The sequence below is a fragment of the Hypanus sabinus genome, chromosome 29, assembly GCF_030144855.1.
Source record: "Hypanus sabinus isolate sHypSab1 chromosome 29, sHypSab1.hap1, whole genome shotgun sequence".
In the NCBI taxonomy this organism is placed as follows: Eukaryota; Metazoa; Chordata; class Chondrichthyes; order Myliobatiformes; family Dasyatidae; genus Hypanus; species Hypanus sabinus.
In genome coordinates, this window is record NC_082734.1 from 33,463,270 (window position 1) to 33,479,161 (window position 15,892).

Genomic DNA, 15,892 nt, shown 5'->3' on the forward strand with positions numbered 1-15,892 from the left:
CCCTCCCCTTTCTTGATCTTTCTGTCTATCTCTGGAGATGGCTTATCTACTGATATCTACTATAAGCTTACGGACTGTCACAGCTACCTGGACTATTCCTCTTCCCACCCTGTCTCTTGCAAAAGGGCTATCCCCTTCTCACAATCCCTCCATCTCCGCTGCATCTGCTCTCAGGATGAGGCTTTTCATTCCAGGACGAAGGAGGTGTCTTCCTTTTTTTAAAGAAAGGAGCTTCCCTTCCTCCACCATCAACTCGGCTCTCAAACATACCTCTCCCATTTCACGCACATCTGCTCTAACTACATCCCCCCACCACCCCACTAGGGATAGGGTTCCCCTTGTCCTCACCCACCACCCCACTAGGAATAGGGTTCCCCTTGTCCACACCTACCACCCCACTAGGGATAGGGTTCCCCTTGTCCTCACCTACCACCCCCCTAGGGATAGGGTTCCCCTTGTCCTCACCTACCACCCCCCTAGGGATAGGGTTCTCCTTGTCCTCACCTACCACCCCACTAGGGATAGGGTTCCCCTTGTCCTCACCTACCACCCCACTAGGGATAGGGTTCCCCTTGTCCTCACCTACCACCCCACTAGGGATAGGGTTCCCCTTGTCCTCACCTACCACCCCACTAGGGATAGGGTTCCCCTTGTCCTCACCTACCACCCCCCTAGGGATAGGGTTCCCCTTGTCCTCACCTACCACCCCACTAGGGATAGGGTTCCCCTTGTCCTCACCTACCACCCCCCTAGGGATAGGGTTCCCCTTGTCCTCACCTACCATCCCCCTAGGGATAGGGTTCCCCTTGTCCTCACCTACCACCCCACTAGGGATAGGGTTCCCCTTGTCCTCACCTACCACCCCACTAGGGATAGGGTTCCCCTTGTCCTCACCTACCACCCCACTAGGGATAGGGTTCCCCTTGTCCTCACCTACCACCTCACTAGGGATAGGGTTCCCCTTGTCCTCACCTACCACCCCCCTAGGGATAGGGTTCCCCTTGTCCTACCACCCCACTAGGGATAGGGTTCCCCTTGTCCTCACCTACCACCCCACTAGGGATAGGGTTCCCCTTGACCTCACCTACCACCCCCCTAGGGATAGGGTTCCCCTTGTCCTCACCTACCACCCCACTAGGGATAGGGTTCCCCTTGTCCTCACCTACCACCCCACTAGGGATAGGGTTCCCCTTGTCCTCACCTACCACCCCACTAGGGATAGGGTTCCCCTTGTCCTCACCTACCACCCCCCTAGGGATAGGGTTCCCCTTGTCCTCACCTACCACCCCCCTAGGGATAGGGTTCCCCTTGTCCTCACCTACCACCCCCCTAGGGATAGGGTTCCCCTTGTCCTCACCTACCACCCCCCTAGGGATAGGGTTTCCTCTTGTCCTCACCTACCACCCCCCTAGGGATAGGGTTCCCCTTGTCCTCACCTACCACCCCACTAGGGATAGGGTTCACCTTGTCCTCACCTACCACCCCACTAGCCTCTGGGTCCAATATATAATTCTCCGTAACTTCCGCCACCTCCAACGGGATCCCACTACCAAGCACATCTTTCCTTTCCCCCCCTTTCTGCTTTCCGCAGGGATCGCTCCCTATGCGACTCCCTTGTCCATTCGTTTCCCCCCACCCCCCATCCCTTCTCACCGATCTGCCTCCTGGCACTTAACATTGTAGGTGGAACAAGTGCTACACCTGCCCTTACACTTCCTCCCTCACCACCATTCAGGGCCCCAGACAGTCCTTCCAGGTGAGGCGACACTTCACCTGTGAGTCAGCTGGTGTGGTATACTGTGTCCGGTGCTCCCGGTGTGGCCTTTTATATCTTGGTGAGACCCAACGCAGACTGGGAGACTGTTTCACTGAACACCTACACTCTGTCCCTCAGAGAAAGCAGGATCTCCCAGTGGCCACACATTTAAATTCCATGTCCCATTCCCATTCTGATATGTCAATCCATGGCCTCCTCTACTGTCAAGATGAAGCCACACTCAGGTTGGAGGAACAACACCTTATATACCGGCTGGGTAGCCTCCAACCTGATGGCATGAACATTGACTTCTCTAACTTCCGTTAATGCCCCCCTCCCCTTCTTATCCTATCCATTATTTATTTATCTATCTATTTATTTATTTCCCCTTTTTTTTCTTTTGTCTCTCTCTTTTTTCCTCTCTCTGCCCCTCTCACAATCACTCCTTGCCTGCTCTCCATCTCCCTCTGGTGCTCCCCTCCCCCTTTCTTTTTCCCTAGGCCTCCCTTCTCCAGCTCTGTATCCCTTTTGCCAATCACCTTTCCAGCTCTTAGCTTCATCCCACCCCCTCCAGTCTTCTCCTATCATTTCGGATCTCCCCCTCTCAAATCCTTACTATTGCTTCTTTCAGTTAGTCCTGATGAAGGGTCTCAGCCCAAAACATCGACTGTACATCTTCCTGGTCTGCTGCGTTCCACCAGCATTTTGTGTGTGTTGCTTAACTAGTTAACAGAAACATTTAGCAAAAAGATTATTTTTAACGAGTATAATCATTAATCACTACATAATTTTAGGTAACTAACCTTTTGTGCACACATTAATTTCCTTTGAGCGCTGGCTGAAAAACGTGTGCGCGCGCACACAGCTCAGAGGGAACCTAGGTGGAGGGACAGGTAGTTTTGAGGGAGTAGAAAGGCTACAGAAGGATTTAGACAGGTTGGGAGAATGGATAAAGAAGTGACAGATGGATTGCAGAGTCATGCACTTTGGAGAGAAAATTCAAAACTCTAAGGTGCTAAGGGAGTTGGGAATCTTCGTGCAGGATTCCCTAAACATTAATTTGCAGGTTGAGTCTGTGGTGAGGAAGGCAAATGGAATGTTAGTATTCATTTCAAGAGGACTGGGATATAAGAACAAGGATGTAATGTTGAGGTTTTATAAAGCTCTGCTGAGGCCTCACCTGGAGTGTTGTGAGCAGCTCTGGGCCCATTCTCTGAGAAAGAATGAGCTGAAACCAGAGAGGGTTCAGAGGAGGTCCACGAAAATGATTCCAGGATTGAAAGACTTGTCATATGAAGAGCATCTGTTGGCTCTGGGCCTGTATTCACAGGAAATCAGAAGATTGAGGGGTGGCCTCATTGAAACTTATCGAATGGTGAAAGGCTTTGATGGAGCGGATATGGAGATGGTGGGAGTGTCTAAGACCAGAGAACTCAGCCTCAGAAGAGAGGGGAGCCCTTTTAGAACAGTTGAAGAGGAAGTTCTTTCATCAGAGAGTGGTGAGTCTGTGGAATTTTTTGCCATGGACAGCTGTGGAGGCCAAGCCTGTATGTATTTTTAAGGCAGAGGTTGATAGATACTTGATTGGTCAGGGCATGAAGGGATATCAGGAGAAGGCGGGAGACTGGGGTTGAGTGGGAAAATGGATCAGCCAAGATGAAATGGCAGAGCAGACTCAATGGGCCAAATGGCCTAATTCTGTTCCTATAGCTTATAGTCTCAAAAATCTCCTCAGCACTCTTTCCAGCTTAATGGCAGGTCTCCTACAGCAGGGCAACCAAAACCGAATACAATACTCCAAGTGTGGCTTTCCAATTCCCAACTCCTGTACTTAGAGCACTGACTGACAAAAGACCAGCGTGCCAGACACCTTTGTCACCTCCCTGTCTACTTGTGAGCCCACTCTCAAGGAATCATGTCACTGCACGCCAGCTCTCTCTGTTCTACAACATTCCCCAGGGCCCTGTTGGTGGAGGTCCTATCGTCAGTTCTCTTCCCGAAACTTTGCACCGACCTGAATTAAACTCCATTTGCTATTCCTCAGCCATTAAAAATTCCCCTATAAATCCCGATAACCATCTTCACAGTCTGCAATGCACAGAGGGATCTTGACATCCAAGTCCACGACTCCCTGAAAGTGGCCACACAGCTCAATTGGGTGGTAAAGGAGGTGTAGAGAATAGTTTAATAGTTGAGGAACTGAGTTCAGGAGTTGGAAAGTTACCCTGCAGCTTCATAAAACTTTGGTCAGGCCACATCTGGAGTATTGCATTCAGTTCTGGTCACCGCATAGAGGAAGGGGGTGAGAGCTTTGGAGAGGGCGCAGAAGAGGTTTCACCAGGAGGGTATGAACTATGAAGACTAGCTTGGGTTGTTTTGTCTGGAGCAGTGGAGGCTGAGGGGAGACCTGACAGAGATTATAAGAAGACAGACTATTTACCCAGGGTTGAGGGCATGCATTTAAGGTGAGAAAGAGTTTAAAAACGTGCACAGCAGGATCTTTGTCCTCTCATAGAGAGTGGTGGGTGCCCAGAATGATCTAACAGGGGTGGTGGAGGCAGATACAACAGGGGTGTTTAAGAAACTCTTGGATAACCAATATGGGTGTGCACAAAATGGATGGCTGAGGGGATTGTGTAGGCAGAAGGGATACTTCCTTAATCTTTTAATTATGAATTTGATTAGTGTTTGACACTACATAAAGGGCTTTTCCTGTGCTGTTCTATTCTATGTTTGACAGTAGATGTTCCATGTTCCAGGACCTTGTTGAAATCTCCACATGGATGGACATCTACCACACTCCCCTCATTGATCCTCACCCAAAGATTCTTGTCAGGACAGGGGTCACTCTCCTGTTCCGTCCAGCTACCCAAGCACCAGGAGCCAGGAGAGAGTGGAAGATGGGGCTGAGGTTTCAGGAACTGGTTGGGTACAGGGGGAAGCAGGCTTGGGGGTATTTCCGCAGACACAGAACTACCACCCAACCCCCTGTAAACCTCCCAGGAGGGAGACAGATTTCTCCTTTCCTTATACTCAAGAGGGAGAGAAATCCAATGGCTCCCACACACTCTTGCCCTCCTCATCTTATTCGCCATTCCATAGGCCTTGGATAAAGCCTGGGACTAAACGTTTCCAGCTCTTCCCTTTACCTTGCCCGTCGTCCTTGAGGTTTTCGTAGTCCTCGCCAATGGTGCCTGTCGGAAAGACAGCAACCAGTGAAAGGAAGACCCATCGGCCCAGTGCTAGTCCCATTAACTGGGAAATTCCCAAACACCTGACCACCTCCTTCCTGTCTAGACCATTCGGAAACAACCAACCCTCCCCAACAGGAACAACAACTCCCATTAACCTCCGTGCCTCCTCACCTCTCCCATCCTCCTCCGACCCTCATCACTCCTCAACCACTCCCAACGTTCCCTCCCTCCCACTCCTTCATCCTCCCTCAATCAACATCCCCCTCCCTTTGCTGACGAGCCTGCTCACACCCTCCATGGCCTTCTCACTCGTCGACTTACATCCTCAAATACTCTCTTCCCTCAATCCATTCAGCTATTCCATCTCTCTCCCACAAACTCCCTTCCCCTCCTCCTCTTCATACATCACTTTCTGCCTCCCACTTTCCATTCCACTCCATCCATCACTATTCCTTCTCTGTTCATCACTCACACCCACCCCCACTGTTCCTCGCTCTCACACTCCGCTCTGTCCCTTCCACATTCGCCCCCCCGCCTTCCTTTAACCTTCCTCCCCTCTGTCCCTCACTCTGCCACTCCCACTCCATCCTTCACTGCCTTCTGTCCCTCATTCTTCCCCTCCCCTCCATCCTTAGCTCTCACCCTCTGTCCCCACAAACCTTCCTCCCTTCCCTCCAACCCTCACCCTCTGTCCCCACAAACCTCCCTCCCTTCCCTCCAACCCTCACCCTCTCCCTTTCTCCTCTTCCATTAACCACGAGTTGCCTCCTCTGTCCTATCTCCCACCAATTCCTCCCTCCTCATCAGGGGATGGAGAGGAAGAAGAGGGGGAGGAGAGGAGGAAAGGAGGGAGCACTGAGGGAGGAAGAGGAAAGAAGAACTCAAACACTATTTGGCAACTCACCACTGCTAGTCCGATCATTTCGAGACACTTGGGTGCTTCGAACAGGTACTGCCAGAGGAGGAACATCATCGGGAATAACTTCTCTGTTCAACAGGGAGAGAGGGTCAGCCACAGGGTGAAATACCCTCCACACCGTCCCGTCACACACTCCCGGGGTCAGACACAGAGTGAAGCTCCCTCCACACCGTCCCGTCACACACTCCCGGGGTCAGAGACAGAGTGAAGCTCCCTCCACACCGTCCCGTCACACACTCCCGGGGTCAGAGACAGAGTGAATCTCCCACCACACCGTCCCATCACACACTCCCGGGGTCAGACACAGAGTGAATCTCCCACCACACCGTCCCATCACACACTCCCGGGGTCAGACACAGAGTGAATCTCCCTCCACACCGTCCCATCACATTTTCCCTGGGTCAGACACAGAGTGAATCTCCCTCCACACCGCCCCATCACACACTCCCGGGGTCAGACACAGGATGAAACTCCCTCCACACCGTCCCATCACACACTCCCGGGGTCAGACACAGGATGAATCTCCCTCCACACCGTCCCATCACACACTCCCGGGGTCAGACACAGAGTGAATTTCCCTCCACACCGTCCCATCACACACTCCCGGGGTCAGACACAGAGTGAATCTCCCTCCACACCGTCCCATCACAGACTCCCGGGGTCAGACACTCAGTGAATCTCCCTCCACACCATCCCATCACACACTCCCGGGGTCAGACACAGAGTGAATCTCCCTCCACACCATCCCATCACACACTCCCGGGGTCAGACACAGGATGAAACTCCCTCCACACCGTCCCATCACACACTCCCGGGGTCAGACACAGGATGAATCTCCCTCCACACCGTCCCATCACACACTCCCGGGGTCAGACACAGAGTGAATTTCCCTCCACACCGTCCCATCACACACTCCCGGGGTCAGACACAGAGTGAATCTCCCTCCACACCGTCCCATCACACACTCCCGGGTGCAGACACAGAGTGAATCTCCCTCCACACCGTCCCATCACACACTCCCGGGTGCAGACACAGAGTGAATCTTTCTCTGAACTTACATATAATTGGTGTCATTCTTGAGCTCCTCCTCGTCACTGCTCTCTGTGGTGCAGGAGAGACAAGGTTAGTCTGTGAGGGAGCGAAGAGAGTGTGTTTGGGAGCGGGTGGGTGAACGAGAGCAAGTGTTACAGAGAGGGTGAGACAGGGAGGGATGGGGAGGGAGAGTGAGGGAAGAGGCAAAGTGAGAGAGAGGGAGAGAAAGTGGTCAAGGGTAGAGGATGGGGAGGAGGAGAAAGAATGAGGGAAAGGAGTTAGAGAGGGTGTCATGTTAGAGAGGGGGAGAATGAGAGTTGGGGGGAGAGGGAGTTGAGGAAGGGGAGAATGAGAGTTGGGGAGGGGGAGAGTGAGAGTTGGGGAGGGGGAGAGTAGACCAGGGGAGAGGGGGAAAGCGGGAATGAGAGGGGCAGGGGGAGAGGAAGGAGGTTGGGGGAGGAGAGGGGTGGGTGAGGGGGACTGGGACTGGGAGGGGAGCAGGGGAGTGGGAAGGGGGAAAGATTGGGAGAGGGGGGAAGTAGTTGCAGGAGGCTGATATCCGAGTATCAGGAGAGGAAAGGGGAATAGGAGGCAGTGCACACCCCAGTGGCCATTCTTCTCAATAATAAACATACCCTTTAGATACTGTGACTGGGGGGCGGGGGAGAGTGACCCACCAGAACAAAGCTACAGCAGCTGGGTCTCTGACACCGAGGATCAGAAGGGAGGGAGGCAGAAGCGGAGTGTAGTAGTGATAGGTGTTCCGATTCCACAGTTTCAGGAGGAGACAGGAGATACTGTGGACGCGATAGACACACCCGGGTGGTTTGTAGATTCCCGGGCGCCAGGATCAGAGATGTCTCGAATCTGGTTCTCAGCATTTTCGAGGCAGACAGAAGTCTTGGTGCATACTGGCATCGTAGGCAGGAAAGAGGGAGAAGTTAGGAGAGCTAGGTAGAAAGCTGGAAAGCAGGACCTCCAGGGTAGTAATCTCCGGATTGCTGCCTGTGCCACTTGCCAATGAAGGTAAGAATAGGATGATCTGGCAGATGAGTGCGTTGGGCTGAGGAATTAGTGCAGGGGGCACGATTTCAGGTTTCTGGATCATTGGTATTTCTTTCGGAAAAGTTATGTCCGATACACAAGCTACACCAATATCCTGGCGAAGTTTGAGGATGGGGCTGTTGGTATACGACTGGATGCAGAGAGTAGTGAGACTGTGAGGAAGGACAGAAAGATGATAGGGCAAAATTACAGTCAGTGGGATGAGTTGGAGGATAACAGGCTGACAAAATTTAAAAGGGTGATGAATACAGGACAGAAAGTGTTATATCTGAACGCTCGCCGTATATGGATTAAGGTAGACGATCTTGTAGCACAGGCAGAGATTGGCAGCTCTGACGATGTGGGCATCACTGAGTCTTAGTTGAAAGAAGATTATCGCTGGGAGCTTAACACCCAAGGGTGCTGATTGTATCAGAAGGACAGGCAGGTAGGCAGAGGGGGTGGCATAGCTCTGTTGGCAAGAAACGAAATCAAATCCACAGAAAGAGGAGATATAGGACCGGAAGATATAGGATCATTATGAGTAGGGTGAAGAAACTGAATGAGCAGTCAGGCCTTGTTGGAAGTTATATTATTTATACAAATTACAGCTGGAGACAGAAAAGACATGAAAAAAGTGCTCACGGTGATGTCAATAGGCAGGTAGAGTGGGGAAATCAGGTTGGTGCTGGATCCCAAAAGAGGGAATTTGTAGAATTCTTACAAGAAGGCTTTTTAGAGCAGCTCGTGGTGGAGCCCACCAGGGGAATAGCTATTCTGGATTGGGTGTTGTGTAATGAATCAGATTTGATTAGGAAGCTTAAGGTGAAGGAAACCTTATGAGCCAGTGATCATAATACAATTGAATTCACCCAGCAATCTGAGGGGAAGAAGGTAAAGTCAAATGCATCAGTTTTACATTGGGAGTTACAGAGGCATAAGAGAGGAGCTGACCAGAGTTGATTGGAAGGGGATACTGGAAGGGATAATGACAGTGCAGAAGGCTGGAATTTCATGGGAGCAAATTGGAAGGCGCAGGATACATCCCAAAGCGGAATCAATATTTCTGAAGACATGGCTGAGAAGGCAACATAAAATCAAAAGGGAGGGCATAAAACAGCAAACATTTGTGGGAAGTTAGATGATTGAGAAGCTTTTAAAAGCCAACAGAAGGCAACTAAAAAAAACATAAGGAGTGAAAAGATGAAATATGAAGGCAAGTTAGCCAATAATATCAAAAAGGATACCACAGGTTTTTTCAGATACATAAAGACTAAAAGAGAGGCAAATATAGATAATGGACCACTGGAAATGATGCTGGAGAGGTACAAGGAAATGGTGGACAAACTGAATAAGTACTTTGCATCAGTTTTCTCTGTGGAACACACTAGTAGTGTGCCAGGTGAGAAATGTGTGAAGTTGCTATTACCAATGAGAGGCTATAAAGTCTGAAGGTAGATAAGTGACCTGGACCAGATGGAATATTTTAGGATTCTGAACGAGATGGGTGAAGAGATTGTGGAGACATTTGCAATGATCTTTCAAGAATCAACAGATTATGGCATGGATCTGGAGGGCTGGAAAATCGCAAATGTCTCTTCACTCTTCAGGAAGGCAGAGAGGCAGAAGAAAGGAAATAATAGGCCAGTTAGACTGACTGCAGTGCTTGGGAAGATGTCGTTCAGCATGAGGTTTCGGGGTACTTGGAGGCACATTATAAAACAGGCTGAAGTCAGCATGGTTTCCTTAAGGGAAAATCTTGCCTGACAAATTTGTTGGAACTCTTTGAGGAAATTACAAGTAGGATAGTCAAAAGATGATCAGTGGATGTTGTGTACATGCATCTTCAGAAGGCCTTTGACAAGATGCTGCACATGAGGCTACATGAGTACTCACAGGAGTTTAGAAGGGGCATTTGATGGCTCTGGCCCTGTATTCGCAAGAGTTTAGAAGGGGCATTTGATGGCTCTAGGCCTGTACTCACAGGAGTTTAGAAGGGGCATTTGATGGCTCTGGGCCTGTACTCACAGGAGTTTAGAAGGGGCATTTGATGGCTCTGGGCCTGTACTCACGGGAGTTTAGAAGGGGCAATTAATGGCTCTGGGCCTGTACTCACAGGAGTTTAGAAGGGGCATTTGATGGCTCTGGGCCTATACTCACAGGAGTTTAGAAGGGGCATTTGATGGCTCTGGGCCTGTACTCACGGGAGTTTAGAAGGGGCATTTGATGGCTCTGGGCCTGTACTCACGGGAGTTTAGAAGAGGCATTTGATGGCTCTGGCCCTGTATTCGCAAGAGTTTAGAAGGGGCATTTGATGGCTCTGGGCCTGTACTCACGGGAGTTTAGAAGGGGCATTTGATGGCTCACACTGAGGGGATCACACTGAAATACAGATAATGCTCACAGGCCAGACAGAGTGAATGTGGAGGGTGGGGGTGTCCAGGACCAGAGGGCACAGCCTCAGCATAGAGGGAGGGTGTCTATTCAAGAATGGTGATGAGGAGGAATTTCTTTAGCCAGAGGATGGTAAATCTGTCGAACTCATGGCCACAGACGACTAGGTCACCAGAGGTACTTGAGGCAGAGGTTGACAGATTCATGTTTGGTCAGAGCATGAAGAGATATGGAGGAGAAGGCAGAAGAAGGGGGTTGAGAAGGAAAATGGCAGAGCAGACTCGATGGGCCAAATGGCCTAATTCTGCTCCCGTCTCTTATGGTCTGAAGGTGAGAGTGGGGGAGGGAGGTGGAGTTGATTGAGGGGGTGACATAGGAAGAGGAAACCTCACGCTCACCCTCATGAACCCTCCCCGAACCCCCTCGACCTGACCTGACACTGTTCCTCACTTACCTTTCGGGTCTGTGTTTTCATAATTGGGGTACATCTCTGGAAGAGAAAACAGAATTAATATAGGACTGAGGGAGGGGAGATGGGGGGAGACCAGTGGCAGAGATACTGGAGAGGGAGAGACGGGGAGAGACTGGGGGAGAGAGAAGGGGAGAGAGACTGGGGGAGATGGGGAAGGGGAGACAGGTAGAGTCCACTGGAGAGGGAGAGACGGGGAGAGACTGGGGGAGAGAGAAGGGGAGAGAGACTGGGGGAGATGGGGAAGGGGAGACAGGTAGAGACCACTGGAGAGGGAGAGACGGGGAGAGACTGGGGGAGAGAGAAGGGGAGAGAGACTGGGGGAGATGGGGAAGGGGAGACAGGTAGAGACCACTGGAGAGGGAGAGACGGGGAGAGACTGGGGGAGAGAGAAGGGGAGAGAGACTGGGGGAGATGGGGAAGGGGAGACAGGTAGAGACCACTGGAGAGGGAGAGACGGGGAGAGACTGGGGAGAGAGACGGGGAGATGGGGAAGGGGAGACAGGTAGAGACCACTGGAGAGGGAGAGACGGGGAGAGACTGGGGGGGGAGAGACAGGGAGAGAGAAGGGGAGATGGGGAAGGGGAGACAGGTAGAGACCACTGGCAGAGATACTGGAGAGGGAGAGACGGGGAGAGACCAGTGGCAGAGATACTGGAGAGGGAGAGACGGGGAGAGACCAGTGGCAGAGATACTGGAGAGGGAGAGACGGGGAGAGACTGGGGGAGAGAGAAGGGGAGAGAGACTGGGGGAGATGGGGAAGGGGAGACAGGTAGAGACCACTGGCAGAGATACTGGAGAGGGAGAGACGGGGAGAGACTGGGGGAGATGGGGAAGGGGAGACAGGTAGAGACCACTGGCAGAGATACTGGAGAGGGAGAGACGGGGAGAGACTGGGGGGGAGAGACTGGGGGAGATGGGGAAGGGGAGACAGTTAGAGACCACTGGCAGAGATACTGGAGAGGGAGAGACGGGGAGACGGGGGGGGGGAAGACTGCAAGATGGGGAGAGAGACAGGGAGACGGGGGAGAGATGGTGAGAGATGGGGGTGGAGAGACGTGTGAGAGATGGGGGAGGGGAGACAGGTAGAGACCAGTGACAGAGATACTGGAGAGGGAGAGACAGGGAGATGGGGGGGAGACTGGGACTGAGGCAGGGGGAGAGAGGTAGAGACCAGTGGCAAAGACAGGCAGAGATACTGGAGAAGGAGAGATGGGGAGAGACTGGGGGACAGAGAGACGGGAAGACGGGGGGAGACAGGTAGAGACCAGTGGCAAAGACAGACAGAGATACTGGAGAGGGAGAGACAGGGAGAGACTGGGGGACAGGGAAGAGATGGTGGAGACGGGGAGGAGACAGTAAAGACGGGGAGGAGACGGTGGAGACAGGGAGGAGGTGGAGACAGGGAGAGACGGTGGAGACAGGGAGAGACGGTGGAGACAGGGGGAGACGGTGGAGACGGGGGGAGAGAGACAGGAGGGAGAGACGGGAGGGATGGGAGGGAGGGACGTGAGGGAGAGACGGGGGATTCAAGAGGTTGGCAGGCATAAGTGGGGACACCAGGGGTAGAGATGGGGTCGGAAAGACCAAAAAGGACCGTGTCCTTTATCCCAACCACCTTCTCCCCCCATCGGCTCAATCACCTTCCCCAACACCCTCCCTCCTCCTCAACCACCCTACCTGAGTCCGATTCCTTCATATCAAGGAGTGAGCTTCTCCGACTGTTTGGCTGTGGGCTGCGGAGAGCAGAAGAGAGAGGAAAAGTCAGTAACACTTACTGATACGTCAGCCACTCGATGAAATCAAGGCAGGAAAAGGATAGAGGAGTGGGAGATAGGAGATCAGGCAGTGGAGAGCAGGAGAGAGAGGGTCAGAAAGACAAGACAACCAGCTACAGAGAAATCAAGTTTTTCTGCAAACTTCCAACTTACGTCACTAACAAATTCGGGATCACCGGAGTTTCCACTGAAAAAAGAAGAAATTATTCCTTAACTTCAAATAATATTTATATTGGGTACACTCTGTCTGACCCCGGAGTGTGTGTGACGGGACCATGCGAAGGGAGCTTCATCCTGTATCGGACCCACAGGAATTTACGTCGGGACAGTGTGGAGGGAGATTCTCTCTGTGTCTGACCACGGGAGTGTGTGATGGGGCAGTGTGGAGGGAAATTCACTCCGTGTCTGACCCCGGGAGTGTGTGATGGGACATGCTGGAGGGAGATTCACTCAGTGTCTGATCCCGGGAATGTATGATGGGATGGTGTGGAGATAGATTCACTCTGCGTCTGATCCTGGGAGTGTGTGATGGGACGGTGTGGAGATAGATTCACTCTGCGTCTGACCCTGGGAGTGTGTGGTGGGACGGTGTGAAGGGAGATTAACTCTGCATCTGACCCTGGGAGTGTGTGAAGGGACGATGTGGAGGGAGATTTACTCTGCGTCTGACCCTGAAAATGTGTGAAGGGACAATGTGGAGGGAGATTTACTCTGCGTCTGACCCTGAGAATGTGTGATGGGACAGTGTGGAGGGAGTTTCACTCTGTATCTGATGCTGGGAGTGTGTGATGGGACAGTGTGGAGGGAGTTTCACTCTGTATCTGACCCTGGGAGTGAGTGATGGGACGGTGTGGTGGGAGCTTCACTCTGCGTCTGACCCCGGGAGTGTGTGATGGGACGGTGTGGAGGGAGATTCACTCTGCATCTGACCCTGGGAGTGTGTAATGGGACGGCGTGGAGGGAGCTTCACTCTGCGGCTGACCCTGGGAGTGTGTGATGGGACAGTGTGGAGGGAGTTTCACTCTGTATCTGACCCTGGGAGTGTGGAGGGAGCTTCACTCTGTGTCTGACCCTGGGAGTGTGTGATGGGACGGTGTGGAGGGAGATTCACTCTGTGTCTGACCCTGGGAGTGTGTGTTGGGACGGTGTGGAGGGAGATTCACTCTGCATCTGACCCTGGGAGTGTGTAATGGGACAGTGTGGAGGGAGTTTCACTCTGTGTCTGACCCTGGGAGTGTGTGATGGGACAGTCTGGAGGGAGATTCATTCTGCATCTCACGCTGGGAGTGTGTGATGGGACGGTGTGGAGGGAGCTTCACTCTGCGGCTGACCCTGGGAGTGTGTGATGGGACTGTCTGGAGGGAGTTTCACTCTGTGTCCGACCCTGGGAGTGTGTGATGGGACAGTGTGGAGGGAGATTCATTCTGCATCTCACGCTGGGAGAGTGTGATGGGACAGGGTGGTGGGAGCTTCACTCTGCGTCTGACCCCGGGAGTGTGTGATGGGACGGTGTGGAGGGAGATTCACTCTGCATCTGACCCTGGGAATGTGTAATGGGACGGCGTGGAGGGAGCTTCACTCTGCGGCTGACCCTGGGAGTGTGTGATGGGCAGTGTGGAGGGAGTTTCACTCTGTGTCTGACCCTGGGAGTGTGTGATGGGACGGTGTGGAGGGAGATTCACTCTGCATCTGACCCTGGGAGTGTGTAATGGGACGGCGTGGAGGGAGCTTCACTCTGCGGCTGACCCTGGGAGTGTGTGATGGGACAGTGTGGAGGGAGTTTCACTCTGTGTCTGACCCTGGGAGTGTGTGATGGGACAGTCTGGAGGGAGATTCATTCTGCATCTCACGCTGGGAGTGTGTGATGGGACGGTGTGGAGGGAGCTTCACTCTGCAGCTGACCCTGGGAGTGTGTGATGGGACAGTCTGGAGGGAGTTTCACTCTGTGTCCGACCCTGGGAGTGTGTGATGGGACAGTGTGGAGGGAGATTCATTCTGCATCTCACGCTGGGAGTGTGTGATGGGACAGGGTGGAGGGAATTTCACTCTGTATCTGACCCTGGGAGTGTGTGATGGGACGGTGTGGAGGGAGATTCACTGCATCGCACGCTGGGAGTGTTTGATGGGACAGTGTGGAGGGAGTTTCACTCTGTATCTGACCCTGGGAGTGTGGAGGGAGCTTCACTCTGTGTCTGACCCTGGGAGTGTGTGATGGGACGGTGTGGAGGGAGATTCACTCTGTGTCTGACCCTGGGAGTGTGTGTTGGGACGGTGTGGAGGGAGATTCACTCTGCATCTGACCCTGGGAGTGTGTAATGGGACAGTGTGGAGGGAGCTTCACTCTGCGGCTGACCCTGGGAGTGTGTGATGGGACTGTCTGGAGGGAGTTTCACTCTGTGTCCGACCCTGGGAGTGTGTGATGGGACAGTGTGGAGGGAGATTCATTCTGCATCTCACGCTGGGAGAGTGTGATGGGACAGGGTGGAGGGAGTTTCACTCTGTATCTGACCCTGGGAGTGTGTGATGGGACGGTGTGGAGGGAGATTCACTGCATCGCACGCTGGGAGTGTTTGATGGGACAGTGTGGAGGGAGTTTCACTCTGTATCTGACCCTGGGAGTGTGGAGGGAGCTTCACTCTGTGTCTGACCCTGGGAGTGTGTGATGGAACAGTGTGGAGGGAGATTCACTCAGTGTCTGACCCCGGGAGTGTGTGATGGGACAGTGTGGTGGGAAATGCGCTTGTATCACATCTCAGGAGTGTGTGACAGGACAATTCCGAGAATCTGAAGTTTACTTACATTTGGGTTGACGGATGACGGTGAAGCTGGAGTGGTTGGGGGCCTGTCCACCAGGTCTGAACGTACAGTGGGATAAAAAGATCAATTTATAACCTTCTGCTGGTGGACAAACTGTCACGCCGTCCACTATCTCCCTGAGTTACAGACACTCATTCAGGTTCTGTCCCTCCCTCATCCCTCAATCCATCTTCCTGTCTCCCTCCAATCTCCCTTCCTGCGTGTCTCTGCCTCACTCCCACCATCTCTGCCCCTCCTTCCCCCCCTCCTCTTGTCCTTCCAACCTGTCTGGTTGACTGGCAGGAGGGAATAAAGGGAGCCTTATCTGGTTGGCAGCCTGTGACTAATCGTGTTCCACAGGGGTCTGGCTAGGGACAACTTCTTTTTATGTTATATGTCCATGACCTGGATGACAGAATTGATGGCTTTCTGGCAAAGTTTGTGGATGATACGCAGCTGAACAGGTAGGATCAAGAAAGCAGGGACTCTGCAGAAGGACTTGGACAGATT

The 15,892-nt window shown here is 52.6% G+C and overlaps 1 protein-coding gene across 2 annotated transcripts in view; it reads right to left on the reverse strand.

Annotated features, from left to right (window-relative positions):
- The window catches only part of LOC132383221 (uncharacterized), a 66,248-nt gene that overhangs the window by 25,838 nt on the left and 24,518 nt on the right, over positions 1 to 15,892 (reverse strand). The window contains exons 4-10 of one of the 2 annotated variants that reach the window (XM_059954124.1): positions 15,386 to 15,441; positions 12,740 to 12,773; positions 12,489 to 12,544; positions 10,794 to 10,829; positions 6,928 to 6,970; positions 5,855 to 5,937; positions 4,906 to 4,950 (exon numbers count right to left, since the gene is read on the reverse strand). In XM_059954124.1, coding sequence (XP_059810107.1) covers positions 4,906 to 4,950; positions 5,855 to 5,937; positions 6,928 to 6,970; positions 10,794 to 10,829; positions 12,489 to 12,544; positions 12,740 to 12,773; positions 15,386 to 15,441 — 353 coding nt within the window. Of the gene's footprint in view, positions 1 to 4,905; positions 4,951 to 5,854; positions 5,938 to 6,927; positions 6,971 to 10,793; positions 10,830 to 12,488; positions 12,545 to 12,739; positions 12,774 to 15,385; positions 15,451 to 15,892 lie in introns of both variants that reach the window. The other variant, XM_059954123.1, reaches the window with a different exon arrangement.